At 40.9% G+C, this 16,627-nt stretch overlaps 1 protein-coding gene across 4 annotated transcripts in view; it reads right to left on the bottom strand.

The window, feature by feature from the left end:
* Positions 1–16,627, bottom strand: part of LOC102024131 (phospholipid-transporting ATPase IB) — a gene marked incomplete at its 5' end in the record, with an annotated part of 454,403 nt that overhangs the window by 368,490 nt on the left and 69,286 nt on the right. For all 4 annotated transcript variants that reach the window (XM_005406335.2, XM_013505503.1, XM_013505504.1 and 1 more), the window contains 1 exon segment: positions 8,465–8,529. In XM_005406335.2, the coding sequence (XP_005406392.2) occupies positions 8,465–8,529 (65 nt within the window).

Below are 16,627 nucleotides of genomic sequence, written 5' to 3'. Positions count from 1 at the left end.
TATTTCAAGATACCATGTACCATATATTTAGGGCAAGGGTCATATTTATTTGATAGCCTTTTATTTATGAAATTTTTAAAATTCGTCCAAACTGATCATTATTTTAACTCATCAAGTAGCTGAAAACCAGCTTAACCAGCCAAGTATCAACAATGATACATCATTGTAGCTCCTGCTTAGGCTATTCTTATCCTCAATTCATTTTTCTTTGTTTTTTTCCAATCTTTTTAAGCCAGCATCTGTAAGAGCCCCACTGAAGTAGTACATACAAAGGGCAATATCTCACAATGGGCTCTAAGTAAACAAGAGAGCTCAAGCACCAGGGACAATCCCTCTGATTTGGACCTGCACCCTTTCCTGCTCCTGTGCACTCCTTCCAGCGCCATTTCTGATCAGGAACAAGAATCAGGGGTGCCAGCAGAAACTGTCAATAAAGCTAGTCTCTCAAAACTTTTTTCTCAACCTACAAAAAAAAGGATATCACAGAAATTTTTTCCTAGTATTCCAACATATCATCTGGTACCCCCTGGCATGCACACCATCATCCCACCCTCTGCCTTATTTCAAAGACAACTGATGCCATATACATCACAGAACTTAAATGTTATGTGCTCAGCAACTGAGAAATTCTCTTTACAGAGATGATTTGGAAGGAAGAGCCAACAGAATGAAAACGTCCATACTCCCAAAATTGTTACACAGCTTTAATACAATCCTGATCAAAATACCATCAGCACACCTCACAGAACTAGAGAAAACATTCCTAAAACTCATTTGGAACCAGAAGAGACCTAGAATAGCAAAAAACATCCTAGGCAACAAAGGCAAGGCAGAAGGCATCACAATCCCTCACTTGAAACTATACTACAGAGCTACTATGATAAAAACAACATGTTACTGGCAAAAAACAGACCTGAGGATCAGTGGAACAGATCAGAAGATGCGGAAACAAATGCAAACACACTCAGCTACCTTGTCTTTGACAAAGGGGCCAAACACATTCGCTGGAAGAAAGAAAGTCTCTTTAATAAATGGTGCTGGAAAAACTGGGCTTCCACATGCCAAAGACTAAAACTAGATTCACACAAAAAATAAATAAATAAAAACTAAAACTAGATTCACATGTCTCACCGGACACTACATTAAAATCAAAATGGGTCAAAGACCTAACTATTAAAACAGAAACACTCCATGTGTTGGATAGGAGAGAACAGGGAAAATTCTTGAATACATAGGTATAGGCAAAGATTTCATGAATAAAACCCCAATCACATGAGAAATACTACAAAGAATCAACAACTGGGATCTCATTCTATTAAAAAGCTTTTGCACAACAAAAGAAACCACCAATTGAGTGAAAAGACAATCCACAGAGTGGACAACATTTTAGCCAGTTGTCACTCAGACAAAGGACTAATATCTAGAACATAGACATTGAAAAAAATTACATCCCCCAAAATTTAAAGACACAATCCAAAAATGGGCATCTGAGATGAATACATACTTCTTAGAGAAAAAAATACAAATTGCAAATAAATATATGAAAAAATGTTCCACATCACTGGTCATTTGAGAGATGCAAATTAAAACAACACAAGATTCCATCTCACTCTAGAAAGATTGGCTATCATCAAGAAATCAAACAATAACAAATGCTGGAGGGGCTGTGGGGAAAAAGGAACCCTTTTCCACTCTTGGTGGGAGTGTAGATTGGTGCAACAACTATGGAATCAGTATGGAGAGTCCTCAAAAAACTAAGATTAGAGGTCTCGTTTGACCCAGATGTTCCCCTCTTGAGTATCTTCCCAAAGAATTAAAAGTATCATACCATAGCAATATATGTGTACCTATGTTTATAGCAACACAGTTTATAATAGCTAAATCTTGAAAACAACCCAAATGCCCATTAACTGAGGAATGGATAAAAAAGATACAGATTTTTAAACAATGGAGTACTACTCAGCTATAAAGCAAGATAAACTTGAGACATTTCTAGGTAAATGGATGCACCTTGAAACCATAATATAAAGTGAAATAAATCAGATACACATGCATAAATATCTCATTGTTTATTTTGTGTGAGAAACCAAAAGGGTAAATAAGGGACAAAGTGTTAACAGGTTTTGTGAAATAGGTATATCGAAATAGAAAGAAATTGCTCAAAATTAAGAGAAACAAGGGAAGGTGGGAAAGGAAAAGGAAGGAAGGGGAAAAAAACATTAAAAAAAGGATAAAATGGAAACAAAACTAACTTTGTAAATAAGGTAGGGAAGAGGCGTTGAAGAGAGTGGAGGGAATTGGGATAAAAAAGAGGAATCAGGATATATCGTGTACAAGTACAAATTCCCTATGATGAATGTGATCATTATTTACATCTAAATTACACGAATAAATTTAATTTAAAAAGAATGTTATTCAGTCTAAGAGGAAGAAAATATAACCATATTTGATGCCATAGAACTGCATTCTTAAAGATGTTTAAGGTGGTGTTGATCACAATGCATACATACATGCACACTATTTTCAATGATGAAAAGTTCTACAGAGAAAAAGAAAAACAAGTGCAAAGGGGATTGCTGGGAAACTGGCATACCTGGTACCGGGGAGGGCTCCTTGTTACTCCAGAGCAGGTGCATAGTGCAGCCCAGGAGACAGGGTACAACCTGAGGATATGGGCTGCTATCATGTGGATGCTAAATGTCCTCAAATGCTCATGTGGTCCCCAGGGTAGTGATTTTTTGGAGAAAAGAACCTTCAAGAGGTAGAGCATTGTGGGAGGTCTGTGAGTGACTGAGAGAAATCCCCCAAAGGAGACTGTAGGAACACTGCCTGTTCTTCTTATTTTTGCTTCCTGGCTATGAGAGAAGCTGCTTTTCCCTGTCACACATTTCTGCCATGATATGCTGATTCTCCACAGGCCCAAAGCCATGGAACGAGCTAATCTTGGACTGGAACCCCTAGAGCTGAAAATAAACCTTTTCTGTTTACAGGCTGATTACCTCAGATATTTCTGTTACAGCGGTAGAAAGTTGACATCCAGGCAATGATACAAACAAAGATATAAGTCACATTGAGATGAATCCTGAAGCACTTAACCTAAGGATAGTGCTATGGTTTAAATATAAAATTTCCCCTACAATTCTCACATTTGAGGTAGAATCTGGCCAGAAGGGCTGCGTCACTGGGAGCAAGCCTTGGAATGGTGTATTATCATCCCCAGGTGCTCCTTTTTGTGTTTCCTGGCTGTCAGGTGGTGAGCAGCTTTCCTCTACCATGCCATTCTGTCAGGCCAGTTCTGCCTTGAAGCCAGCTGGCCATAGACTGAACCCACTGGAACTGTGACCCAATATAAACCTCTCCTCCTGTACATTATGGGTTTTGGACACTCTGTCCCAAGAATGGGAAAGTGACTAAACCAGAATGAGGCCATTGCTATGACTCTACCTGATCATGTGGTTCAAAAACCTTCAGAACTGAAAATGGAAAGTTTGGAAAGGTCTAGTGATTTGGGGTAGAGAAATACTAGAATGCTGTAAGAACAGCTTGATGTGTGATACTGGTGAGAACTCAAAATGCTGACAGGAATTCAGATAGTAAAGACCAGCCCCAGGAGGTTTCATTTGGGAACAAGTACAGACTTCACCGGCAGTTGGATCAGAGGTCATTTGTGTTATGTCTGGCAGAAAAGTTTCCCAGAACTCTTGTTCTGAGACTTTCTGGGAGACTAAGATTAACACATTCACAGTGGAGCCATAATTCATATGTCTCATTAGCAGGCAGCTCTGATTTGAACTCAGTCATCTGATGTTATATGGCTAACTGGTGTATGCTCTTTTGTTAATATAATATGCTAAAACAAAGACTGTCATTGCTATTCATGGCTAGATTATCAAGCTCAGTGGTAAATTTCTCTTTTATTCCTTTGCTGTTCCTTGGGGGGTCTTACTTTCATTTAGGATTTTCACTTGTAAGTAATACATAATTTTGTATGCATATATGTATATTATAACCTATTCATTTTTCAATTTAAAGAGTATTTCAATTTTGCAAAATTTTTCCAACTAGAATGTCAAACACCAAAAATGTATGATTCATCAGATAAACCTGCAATTATGTCTCATGAGATGAAATGGTCATGACATATGCATTATTCTTCAGATGAAGGAAGATGCATTAGAGGTAGATGAATGTAATCTTGTGACCAGTGCATTCACTGACCACAGTGTAGATCTGGATATGAATGTAGAAGATCAAGAGAAGAATTCTTCACAATAATAGAAAGAAAGGTGACAAAACATGAGCACACAGAATTGTAAAATGCAAAACTACTAATAAATATTCATTGCAGTGACACTTTTGCAGTGTGTAAATTATTCAGAAAATATTAATAATACACTCAAAACTATAGTTAAAAAAACAGATAAGCCATTTAGTGCAAAAAAGAAGAAAATATCAGAAATGCTGGGAATCTGTTACAATTAATGAGATGAAAATTTTATATTATTAATAATAAAGATACTACCATTACCGCCTATTAGATTGCATTAGTCTGAAAATAACATATATTTATACATAATATATATTTATATAATGTAAATTATATTTGCCTAATAGTTACACCTATGACTAATATGTCCATGCCAAAAACATTGCCAACCCTTGGATGCACAGGCATTCTTGTGATTTTTTTGAAGTTACTGAATGACTTATCACTTGAACACTGCACATTATATACAGACAGTTATTACTCAAGTATACCCCTAGCACAAGAACTTCTACAAAAGGAAACATTTTTGTGGCACAAAACAGCCAAATTGAAAATTTTTACCAATACAAGCAAAGCTAAAGCAAGAACATAGTGAAACCAAAAGCTTTGAAATTGTTCTTGTACAAAATTTGTTAAGTGGACTGATAAAAGAATCGTTTATATATTAACAACTTGCAAAAATCAGACACGTAGCATGATTGAAAGAAAACGTGGAGGCATAAAATCTGATCTTTTCTTTGACTACAATAATGCAAAGAAAGGAGTTGACTTAGTAGAACAGATGTCATCATATTACACTTCCTTAAGGACAACATTAAAATGGTATAAAAAATTACAATACAGCAAATTTGAGGTACAGCACTTGTAAATTCATATTACATGCATGAGCAATGGGGTACTCATAAGATTTCCATGTTAAAATTTAGAGAATTAATTACTGATAAACTATTAACCCACAAAGAAATGCCACAGGCTGAAATTATTCAAAACAGCATCCACTTTATAGAAGCTTATTTAAGATTGCCAAGAAATACACAAAACCAATGTAAAGAATGTTATCAAAACTTACCAGAAAAATGGATACCACTGTGGTCACAAAAAAAGCCAAACACATTATGACATTTTGCACACACTGCACAAATCAGCCACTTTTATGTATTTTAAAGAAATTATAGTTTAAAGAAATTCTAGAACATGATAAATTTCTTTCTCAAATAAATTTGTTGATTATTGTAATAATTTTAATTGTTATGAATAATATTAATATTTATATTTGGGAAGCAATTATTCAAATTCAAGCAAGTAACTAGATTCAATCTATTTATATTCGTACTAGTAAAAAGACCAGTAAAAGAGATTATATCCATTGGTACCACTAGTGGTACAAGTTGCCCCATGGAACAGTCATTCATATAGCATGAGTGATCCAAGCCAGGGGGAATGCGTTCAGGGTTACAGATTAATTACTCCAGTGGAGAAAATTTCAAGATAGCCCAATATAGAGGCTGTGGCATGGGTACTTCTGAGTGCTGACTGCTTTTAGCCAGATGTGCACTAAAACTCAGGAGCAAAGAGCAGAGATCAATAATGTGAAAAGTCTGCAGTTCATCACCAGAAAAGGGCTGCCTACAGAGGGGGCAAAGGAAAGCAGGAGTGATATAAAAATCAGCATTAAAAAGAAGCCAAGTACTTTTAAAGGCACAAGAAGAAAAATGCTTTGAAGGCATCTCAGGAATCAACAAGACCCCATCCATTATAGGCCTAGGGTGCAAAAGTGTAAACCTTTCATTTGAGAAGAAAGCCCCTGGGACACCTGCTTATGCAGGACCAGCCAGGGAAGTGTATCCCCAAGTTCAGCCATGTGGACACTCAGAGGCCACTGCAGTCATGGTCCAAGGTGGGCTGCCTACTGTTCAAAATGATCTTGGCATCCTCTATGTGGTACTGGATATAAGAGTTACAGAGTCATGGAGACTTCCACCCAGATTTTGGAAGAAGGCCTGAGAGACCAAGTGAAAATGTGTAACAGAGTCACAGTCCTTGCCAGGAGCCCTGAAAAGGTAGTATGCCCTCTGGGCTGTGAAGGATAGAGGACATCTTGGTTTTCACAGTTGGACTCATGGACTCCCAAGCTGTACAAACAGAAACCTCTATGTTGCATCTTCCCCCTTTAAAAGTGTAACCACCCATCATCTACTCCTAGCATTTTTACAAAATGTCCTGTCTAGAAGGGATGGTCTGGGGTACTGCCAGGAACTTGTTAAAAGTCTCAACAAATGGAGTCTGATATTTGGCTTATACAGTCGTCCCTTGCTATATCGCAGTTCACTTATTGCAGCTTCACTGTATCATGGGCGGGTTTTAAAAAAAATGTATCTAATTCTGTATCATGGAGTTTTTGCTATATTGCAAGATTTTGCAGTATATAGGTATTTATATAACATTTATGATTTGAATTGTTTTTGCCTAAAAAAGTATATAAAATATAGAAAATGTTAATTCAAACATATTAAAAGAATATTAAATAGAAATAAAATACACTATGTATTTCATCAGCAGATAAATACTGTACTGTACACAGTGGAAATTCAGTACACCACTACCGCTTGAGGAAGTTTTCCATGAGATTGTACATGGCACACTGTTGGCTGATGGAATGGAAGGCTACCCACCACACCACTGTGTTCTATATCCCGGGTGCTGATTGGCTTAGTGACCATAGCATCGGTCTTTTTGCTCTCCCGCACTGTGCCCGTACCTTCAGCATCTCTCCTTGCCCACTTCACATTGACCACCCATACAGAATTCTACATGTTATTAAAATTATGTAGGTCTAAGAGCGTAGAAAGCATTTAAGAGCATATGAAGTGTTTATAAGAGTGTGAGAAAGGTTAATAAGAGAGTGGGAAAGGTTTACAGGAGTGTAGGAAGGGTTTATAAAGCCTTAAAATATATATAAATAATAAAATAAATATAACGCCGCTACTTTGTGGATTTTCACCTATTGTGGGGGTCTCTGGAACATAACTCCCGCAATAGATGAGGGTTCACTGTACTGTCATATCAAACTACTTCACAGGTCACTGGTTATCCTTCAATCAGCTTCTGCTCCTGGTCTAATCTGTAGATCTAAGCCAAGGGGATCAGGGGGTTGTCTATAAAATATATGGAAACCATGTTGTTCAGTTCTCCCTTCACAAGATGGTGGCATCTGGGTGTTGGGAACTTAAGAGGATATATACTTAATTCAACTCCTAACACTTGAGTGTGATCATTATTTTCAACTTCATTCCAGAATTAAATTCCTAAGTGTCATTAGTAACATACAGTTCGGGTTTACCATTGATAAAGCAAGAGACACTCCATTTTCTGTTTTTAACTCCATACTAAGAGAAGTCACTTAAAGTTCACTTAAGCTATAGTTTACCCTAGTCCCCTTGGTTAGTTATCAACTCAGCAGAGCAGAGTCATAAAATGGGAACAGAACAAACAGGACAAATTGGGACATGGGACAAAAGTTAAACTGCAGTGGTCACTTGGAATTCAGCTGTCTGAGCTTCTGGGAGAAGTAAACTTTGTGATAATTGTGCGACATTCTTGTAAGATTTCCAAAAATGAGGTAATGGTTACTATGGAAACCTAAAACGTACTTAAATTGAAGGTGAGAGCCAGATCGGCCCAGCCATCTTCTCTGGCTCCTGGTTAGAGACTGTCCATCAGTCGGCTCTAATAAAGCTTTGTTTGTTCCTGCCTTTTTGGTTTTCTTATGAATGCCTTTCTTGATGAATTCACTTACCATATCACCATCACTTAAATTATAATAATATATTTATTATTATGATATAAATTATTATGATAAATTATAATCACCATCACATAAATTATAATAGGTCTCATTATTTTGTGTAATTACTTTGCATTTGATGATGAAACCTTAACAGATTAATGCTATACATTTAAAATGCACAATTGTAGATGAATAAAATGTTATCACGAGTCAGTATTCTAAATTTACTATTTTGATGTTTAAAGATAAAGCTTTATAATATCTGATCATAATACAACTATAAAAGTTTTATAATTAGCTTTCAGCCAAAAAAAAAAAAACAAACCACCCAAACATCTGATTAACAATCACAGTAGAAACAAAGGGTTTAGTACAGCTATTGCAGACACAATTTTTGAAAAACTACTCACATCCAAAGAATCCTCCTTCAGTAGGATAAGGGCCATATTTTGTGACACCAGTCGGCAGGAATATCCTAAAACGGAGAAGGGATAACATGTGAGTTTATCATTCTGCCTCTGAGTCTCTACGCTGTCAGTGGCTAATGGAATTCAGCCTTCCTTCTTGTGTCCACTTTGTTACCATTTCCTGTTCACACAGAGGAACAGGGCCACGGTGTGGGAAACATAAGCCTAGATTGATTTTGATTCTTTCACACATTGTGAGTAGAACTGGTTGAGAGGGTCTTTATAACTAAAGACTAAAATAAATACTTGTCAATTTTCAGTGACCTTTTCTTTATCCTTGTTCTCCTTTTGTAACATTAAAATAAGCCTTGGATTATCTAAACTAAAAGCAAACACTCTAGGAAGTCAAACAGAATCTAACAGTGCTCCTAACAGCATAAACGTACTTATTAGAATAGCAATAGCTCCTGTTTGCTTTTTAATTCATTTATTTATTTATTTATTTATTGGGGGTTTTTTGAGACTGGGTTTTGCTATGTAAAACTCACTACATAGTCACTACATAGTCTCACTACATAGAACTCACTACATAGTCTAGGCTGGCCTTGAACTTACTATGTAGTCTAGGCTGGCTTTGAACTCATGGCAATCTTCCTGCCTCAGTCTCCCCAAGTGCTGAGATTACAGGCAAGCACCACCACACCCATCTCTGTTTGCTCTTTTAAAAGTAGCCAATTCAGAGATGGGAAATTAGCTCAGTGGTGCAGCACTTGCCTAGCAAGCATGAGGTCTTAAATTCAATTCCCTTTACCAAAAATACAAATAAATAAATAAAAATAAAAGTAGCTAATTCGTGCAAGTTTTAAAGGCATATTATTGTATTATGGAACTCACTTTTCCTGCCAAAACTTCAAAGTAACTCCTATTTCAAGAAGTAAATCTGAGGTTTCTTTTTTTAAAAAAAGGTTTATTTGAAACAAGAGTACTCCCAATTAGCATCAACAGTTCCCAACTCATTTTTAAATAAAGTTATCTCTATGAGCAAAGACAGACACTTTCTTCTTCTTCCAGGAAGTGCTTCCCTATGTGGTGACCACTCAGAGAGCAAGGTAAGAGTCCCTCAAGCCTGCTGAGTCTGGGAAGGAGGCAGCTCCCGTGACTGTGAGGACCCACAGTGGCTGCCGGGACTCCAGTGCTTCGAATCACGCGGCACCCCCTCAGTGTCCCCTCGAGGACTGCGTGCTCCGGCCCTTTCTGCCCCTGTCCATTTATCTCACTCAGAAGAGGTGAGAAAAGATCTCAACCAGCTATCATGCTTTGCTCACCACAGCCCCCTGCATCCTCCATGCTGTGCTTATATCTGGCTTTTTCCTCTTTTTCCTGGCCCAAGCTTTCTCTGCAGAGCCGTGTCTCCCTCCTCTCCACTTTTACTTTGGCAAATAAACCTTGGTAACCCTTTCGTGCTCATTTTGTCCAATTCTTTGTTCAAGATGAGAAGAACCTGGAAACCAGCTCCAGAAGGTGACAAGAGCGCCACAAAACTTGGCAGTGTCTATGCGGCGAGCCACCTTTAGAAAGAGACCACCTGGTAACATGTTTGGCGCAGCCAGCCAGGAGGAAAGCTCAGGTACTGGAGACCAAGGCAAGCCCCATCCCAGGCATAGTTTTTGTCTCTATCCATGAGGCTTCCTAAATCAGCTCCTCCTTTCCCTTGCTCTGTCCCCTAAGCCAGGAGTCAGACTCTTCTCAAGGCACTGCTCAGAGGCGGCCTGGCCCAGCCACCAGTGCGGGGGACGGGAGTGTAGACTTCGTTTTTCTTTCTAGCTGCTTGCACTAAATTAACCTGATCTCCACTTACCCTATGGTTCTAAGTAGCTTTTCTCAGTTCGTGCTGCATTTGTTTGCTACTCTACCTTTTTTTTTTTTTTCGGGGAGGGATATTAACCTGGTCTCTGCTTACCCTAGTTTTTTAAATGGATTTTTTTTGCTTGCTTTGCGTTTTGGTGTGATGCTAGGATTAAGGGTGCCCCATCCTGAGTTGGGTGGCACCCATAAATGGGTTTAGCCTTTGTGACCACACCCTTAAGCGAAATAAACTGGACAAACAGGCATAAATTCCCTGTGATGAATGTGATCATTTCGTCTATCTGAATGGTACCAATAAACTTAGTAATAATAATAATTTAAATAAATAAATAAATAGGCTAAGAGCCTGCATGGATTCACGCAGTTAGATGTGGGCGTACATCAACTGCCACCATCGTTTTCTTTTTTTACTAACTAGCCTTAAGAGCTAAACCTCTGATTTTGGAGAACAAGCAGGAGGAACCTCTTTTCTCTTTAAATGACTTTAACTGTCTCTGGGGATCTTCCCCACATGGAAGAGAAAAATCTTCCATTCTAAAAGGATACACCCAAGGCTTTTGCCTGGGCCAGGCAACCACCCACAGGGCCTATTCAAACCACTTTAGCTGACCTACATCCCCTCTGTTTTAAATCCCACCTGAGGCTATAGCCTCCTGGCTGGATTTCTTCCTTGTTTTAGCACCAGTAATTTAAAACCCTGTGCCCGATACGGGATCACAATACACAACCTTTAAAATTTAATTAAAGAGACCGTGAGTACACACAAACAGAGCCATCCCCTTTCTTAGCCTTTCTATTATCAGAGTAAACGGCAGAAACGGTTTTCCCTGTGGGCTCCATTCTGGTTAAGTAGAGTCATCAAGGGACTCAAAATACCAGCAGAGCCATCAAGGGGCTTAGACACAGTGGCATCATTGAGGGGCTCCAAATGCTCCTGGATCATCAAGGGGTTCAGCTGAGTGGCTTTGGGAGCTTTGCTTGGGGAGCTCTGCCCTTCACTGGGAGTTACAGGAGAGGTGAGGTCAACACGTGCCGTCCACCCCTTCTCCCTAGTGGGTTAATGGGTCCAACTATGGAGACAAAAGCCCCAAGGGGCTTTCTTCTGTGCTTAATGATGTGTCATCCCTCAGACAGAGACTTCTGTCTCATCTGTGCCAGGGTCTCACAAGGGACCCTGTGGAATCCTTGGGTCTCCTTCTGCATGGGAGGCCATCTGAATAAGTCAAGACCTAGTTATCTCCTTCTCCTAACAGGCACCCCTGGCCAGGTCAACGGGAAACCTCTTGAACCTCACTACCGTAGATTTTACCAGCTTTGCCACGAGGCCTTCTTGATGAGTGAGAAAGGTTTGATCCTGACAATCTAAAACACAAAGAGCTTATCTACTATTGCAATACGGTTTGGGTGCAGTACAAAGCCCGTATAAACTGGGTTCAGTACGAACCGGCAGGAGATGGTTATGAGATAGTACTTTAAGTTATAAGACTGTTCTCCAGTCAGAGTTTCTGCTTACAACACACAAGCAGAATGAGATGGCTTCTGTTTAGGTATTTGTGACTGCATCAAAGGGAACGCTCAAGAACTATGACCAGGGATATAGCACAGTGGCACAAGCACCTTCCTGGCAAGCGCAAGGTCCTGGGTCTGATTCCCAGTACCAAAAAACAAAAAATAAAAAAAGGAACTATGGTGTGTAGAGTGGCCCCCCAAGGAGGAGAAAGATATTCTGGGTGACCTGACCCTGAGACCCCCCAACTCGTCTCTCGGGGATGTGGGTCTGAGACGCAAGGTCTTCTCAATCTCCTCCTTAGAGCCCCAGGCTAATAAATCAACTCCATCTGCTCCACGTGACTCCAGAACTCCATCAGAGCCCAGTGCCCCAGGGAAACCCAGTTCTTCAGCCCCTTATCGTGCTCCTCAAGACAGTTTCAGGGCCTGCCGGGGGAACCTGAAGTGGTGCTTCTTCCTGGGAGAACCCAGCCTTTCACAGACTTGGCTCGCTCCACAGTTCTGTCGCAGGGTTTGTCCCACTGTTCTGGGTGCAAGCAGACAGCAAGCATGCACATACTATGCTTGCGGTTGGTTTGCAGCTGGAGTCCTGGGGCAGGTTCTGTGACCAGAATTGAGGAAGGGGTTGAGTTCTTGATCTGAAGTGCCCGCTGTATGCTAATTCACAAGCTATCCTGCCACTCAGAGAAGTTCTGGGGAGCAGGAGGAAGTATTTGAGCACAGGATATTCGGTCTGTTTTTCAGTTGCTGATGTCCAGCATTGCAAAGAGCAAGTAGGCCAACTGTCATTGGACCATAGCAAGTTTGCAGATGGGTTTCAAACTCTGAGCCTTGATTCTGATTTATCATGACATGATTTCCACTCATCTTGGCCACTTGCTCTATCCCAGATAAAAGACAGAGAATCCTACAAGAGGGTAGGCACTGTGCAGATGAGCAACATGCTTTGAAAATGAATGGAAACCACCTTAGAGGACTGGACACTGGGCATGAGATTGCACCAAACCTCTGCCTGGGCCCTGCCCCATATGTGAGGCAGCTAAATGTGCCTGACTTACCGCATTAGAAGTCTGACTGTGCTCACTTCCAGACAGGGGCTAGGCCAGTCAGAACCCTCACTTCTTGCTCTGAAGAGGCCCTGGGGAACCTACAATGCCCCTGTCTATGGACACCACCATCTCCTCCGGGGAACCCTGGGTAATCTTAGACTTCATCGGTAAACCAACTCAAGTATTCCTCTGGACCTATAGCCATAATTATGGTTGAGGGGACCTCTAGTTGGAGATTCTTTGCAGTTATGTATCTCCAGTCAATAAAAGTATTTCTAACACTATCAAAAGTGATATGTATTCCTAAAATTTTAATGAACCTCTAAGAAACTTTCAAGCTAAAAAACAAACAAAAAAAAAGAAGCCCCTGCAAAGAAATTAGAAGTCCTGACTCTACATCAGGTCAGAGCTATTCTGGAGACAAAGTTGCTTGGGATTAACAGGGTAACAGCTCACTAAGAATCAGGTCATGCACTTTGATCTCTCTGAGGTTGTTGTAAAAACTTTTACTACCATTAACCCTGCTTCTTTGATGCCTACAGGCCCAGAAATTAGCCATTCTTGTGGACAGGTGATCTCTCAGACCTGTGCAAGTGGGCGGGACTTCAGTGATATGCCCCTGCAAGACCCCGAAAAGGTGTGGTTCACTGATGGAAGTAGTCTTCTCAATCAGTTGCAAAGCACAGGCAGAAAACTGCACAGCTCCTAGAAGCACTCCATACTCTCAAACAGTTTCAGTCACGCATTGTAAAGGGCACTAAAGAGACATTATCTGTAGACTCCTTTGGAAATCAAAAGGCTACCAGGGAAGCAAGCAGGGCAGCCCTGCAGCCCCTCAAGGCCCCAGCCTTATTCCCAGTTCCTGAAGAACCATTCTGGCCCTTCCTCAAGGAACACAGTGACAAGCTATAGAGACCCACATGGGAAGTGTGCCTCAATCTTCTGGGAAGGTAGAGAGAGTCAGTTAGACCCTAAAGCAAGTGCCAGCAAAACTTTGCTGAGACATCTGCGTCCTGGGTCTGAGTACTGCCAATCGTGCTCTTGAGGGTTCATAATATGCCCAGAACTGGCCAAAGTCTGAGCCCATTTAAGATGTTCTATGGGAGGCCATTTCTACCCTCCAATATGACAGTAGACCCAGAGACCACTAGCCTCTCACAGTATCACATTAGTCTAGGTCAAGTACAAAAGGGTATGAAAATGTATGGAACAGACTCCTACCAGCTCCTGGCCCAGAGGGCCCACCTACTGTTTGTATGAGATCAAGTACTACTAAAACCTTGGAGAGAGGGGACATACACTGACCAATTAAAGCCAAAATGGAAAGGTTCCCTCTCAGTAATCCTGGCCACACCTACTGCAGTAAAGGTGGCAGAGAGAGATAACTGGATTCATCTTTCTAGAATAAAGCATCCCACCTGAACTGTCTAAACAACAAGATCAACCAAAAGGGGCAAGCTACTCCTGTGAACCGCTGGAAGACTTAAGATTTCTCTTCAAAAAGCCCCTCCAGTGCTGCTCCAGGAAGCATGAAAATTTGACCTGTTCCTACTATTTGTAGTAATAGTGAAGCTCAATGGTTATTAACTCTTCTCATTCCTTTCTGACAGGTTTTACTTTCTTCAACCCAGCCAGTGAGCCACAGCACCACAAGGTAGTTGGAGAGCCCATAATCCCAGTAGGTAGGTTCTGCAGCCCCTTTGTCTTAAAAAAGCTGTAGAAGACAGAGACCTCCACTCTCTCAGCACCCATAAAGAACTATGGGAATTTGTGTCTCTCTGAGGAAATAAAATGGGAGATTAGGATGTGGTAAAGTAGGCATGACCTGCTAATTACAAGATCCCAGAACACATACTCAGAACAGTTCCCAAAGCCATGCACATGGACTTCTCTCAAGAACTTGAGTGGATTTTCAAATAGGACAGTGTCTTGGTTACTTTTCTCTCACTACTGAGACAAAATACCTGATGCCCAATATTAAGGAAAGGTTTATTTAGCTCAGTTTGTGGAGGTTTCAGTTCATAGTCGGCTGGCTCCAAGGCAGAGTGGCACATGGCAGAGGGCAACCGTTCATGGTGGCAGAAATACAGCAAAAGCAACAAGAACAAAAGAAAGGAGCAGTGATGGCAGGCAGCAGTGGCACATGGCAGAGGGTAACCGTTCATGGTGGCAGGAATACAGCAAAAGCAACAAGAACAAAAGAGAGAAGCAGTGATGGCAGGCAGCCTCTTTCTCTCCCTTACATATGCAAACTATCCGCCCCAGGGCGGATGTAGCACTTACACCCATAATCCCATCAGTGGATCATGGATCAAACATAAACTCTTTTTTTTTTTTTTTTTTTTTTTGGTTTTTCTCCGGTACCGGGAACCGAACTCACGACCTTGCGCTTGCCAGGCAGACGCTTTGCCGCTGAGCTAAATCCCCAGCCCTGAGCTAAATCCCCAGCCCCAAACATAAACTCTAAAAGCCTGCACCGTGACTGCATGAGGCTTTGAGGGGAGAGGCATTCAGACACAAACCATAAGAGACAGCCTACACCTGACATCAGCCTTGCATGTGGGATCCCAGCACTGCCTCTAGGACTTGTATGTAGAAGTTCTCACACAGGGGTTTCCTTGAGTTTGGACCTTATAAAGTAACACAGAAACCAAGAAAAGCTCAGTCTCACAGCTGTCCTCATGATACCCCACCCTGCATCCTCCAGGGTGTATTTTTATTTTACTTTTTCCTCTTTTACTTGGCCCAAGCTCCCTCTGCAGAGCCAGTTTCTCCCCTACTCTTCACTTTTATTTTTCAGATAAACTTTGATGCCATTAAAAAAGAAAAGAATCCAACCATTTAGAAAGTTGGCCCTCCCATCCAGGCTTTCCTTAGCAGCTCAAAATAACATATCAATGATTAAAGAAAAATAAAACAAAGCCTGGGCATGCAGAATCTTAACCTTGGAGAAAGTACCAGACAGTCTCCAAGAAGGACCTTCAGCAACAATGTCCAGAAGCACAGAGGAGCCTGCACTCCACACGGAATGTGTACAACAGGTATGTATAACCCATGGCCCCGGACAGCTAGTACTGTGGCCCCATGAGATTGTAAGCTGTTAACAGTATGCTGAACACAGTTAACCTTATTTTCCTGTCTTGATTGTGCAGACAGGGTAGTCAACAACTGAACGAGGACACAGTGCAGTGCTAACTCCACTCCCACACCAGCCGCACGCAGTCCAGTCGAAATCCCTATGTATCAGATGTTGGTGAGTAATCAGTGTTTACTGATCACAGTGTCTCAACCTAACTGCATGTGTGTCTGCCTATGAAGACAGGCGTTTCCTCTTATTAAGCAGACATGTAAAGCTTTCTTGTTCATTAAATTCTGGGCTTGTATTATTTCATGTTAATGTTATACTATAATATAAAAAAACAAAGTTCTGCTACTTATATACATTAATTATACTTTATATGTGGCCCGAGACAATGCTCTTCCTTCAGGGAAGCCCAGGCAAGCCAAAGCTTGGACACCCATGGGTGGGCATCCCCTCTCACAGACGCAGGTGGGAACAGCAAAAGCGACAGGCATATTACAGAAGGGTAAGAAACGCAGCTCTGTATTTACGTCCTTCTCTACCCAACAGGTTCTCTTTTCATCCTTAGGAAATCCTAATGAGAGTATAAAGCAGGCCTCAAGACAGGCAAAAATGAGGACCAAGAAATATCTGCTTTTGTTTTGTTTTTTGTGGAAAGAA

This window comes from Chinchilla lanigera, unplaced genomic scaffold (genome assembly GCF_000276665.1).
Source record: "Chinchilla lanigera isolate Chin_1 unplaced genomic scaffold, ChiLan1.0 scaffold00096, whole genome shotgun sequence".
Lineage (NCBI taxonomy): Eukaryota > Metazoa > Chordata > Mammalia > Rodentia > Chinchillidae > Chinchilla > Chinchilla lanigera.
The sequence above is the reverse complement of the archived record's forward strand: the minus strand, read 5'-3'. Positions and strand labels throughout refer to the sequence as shown.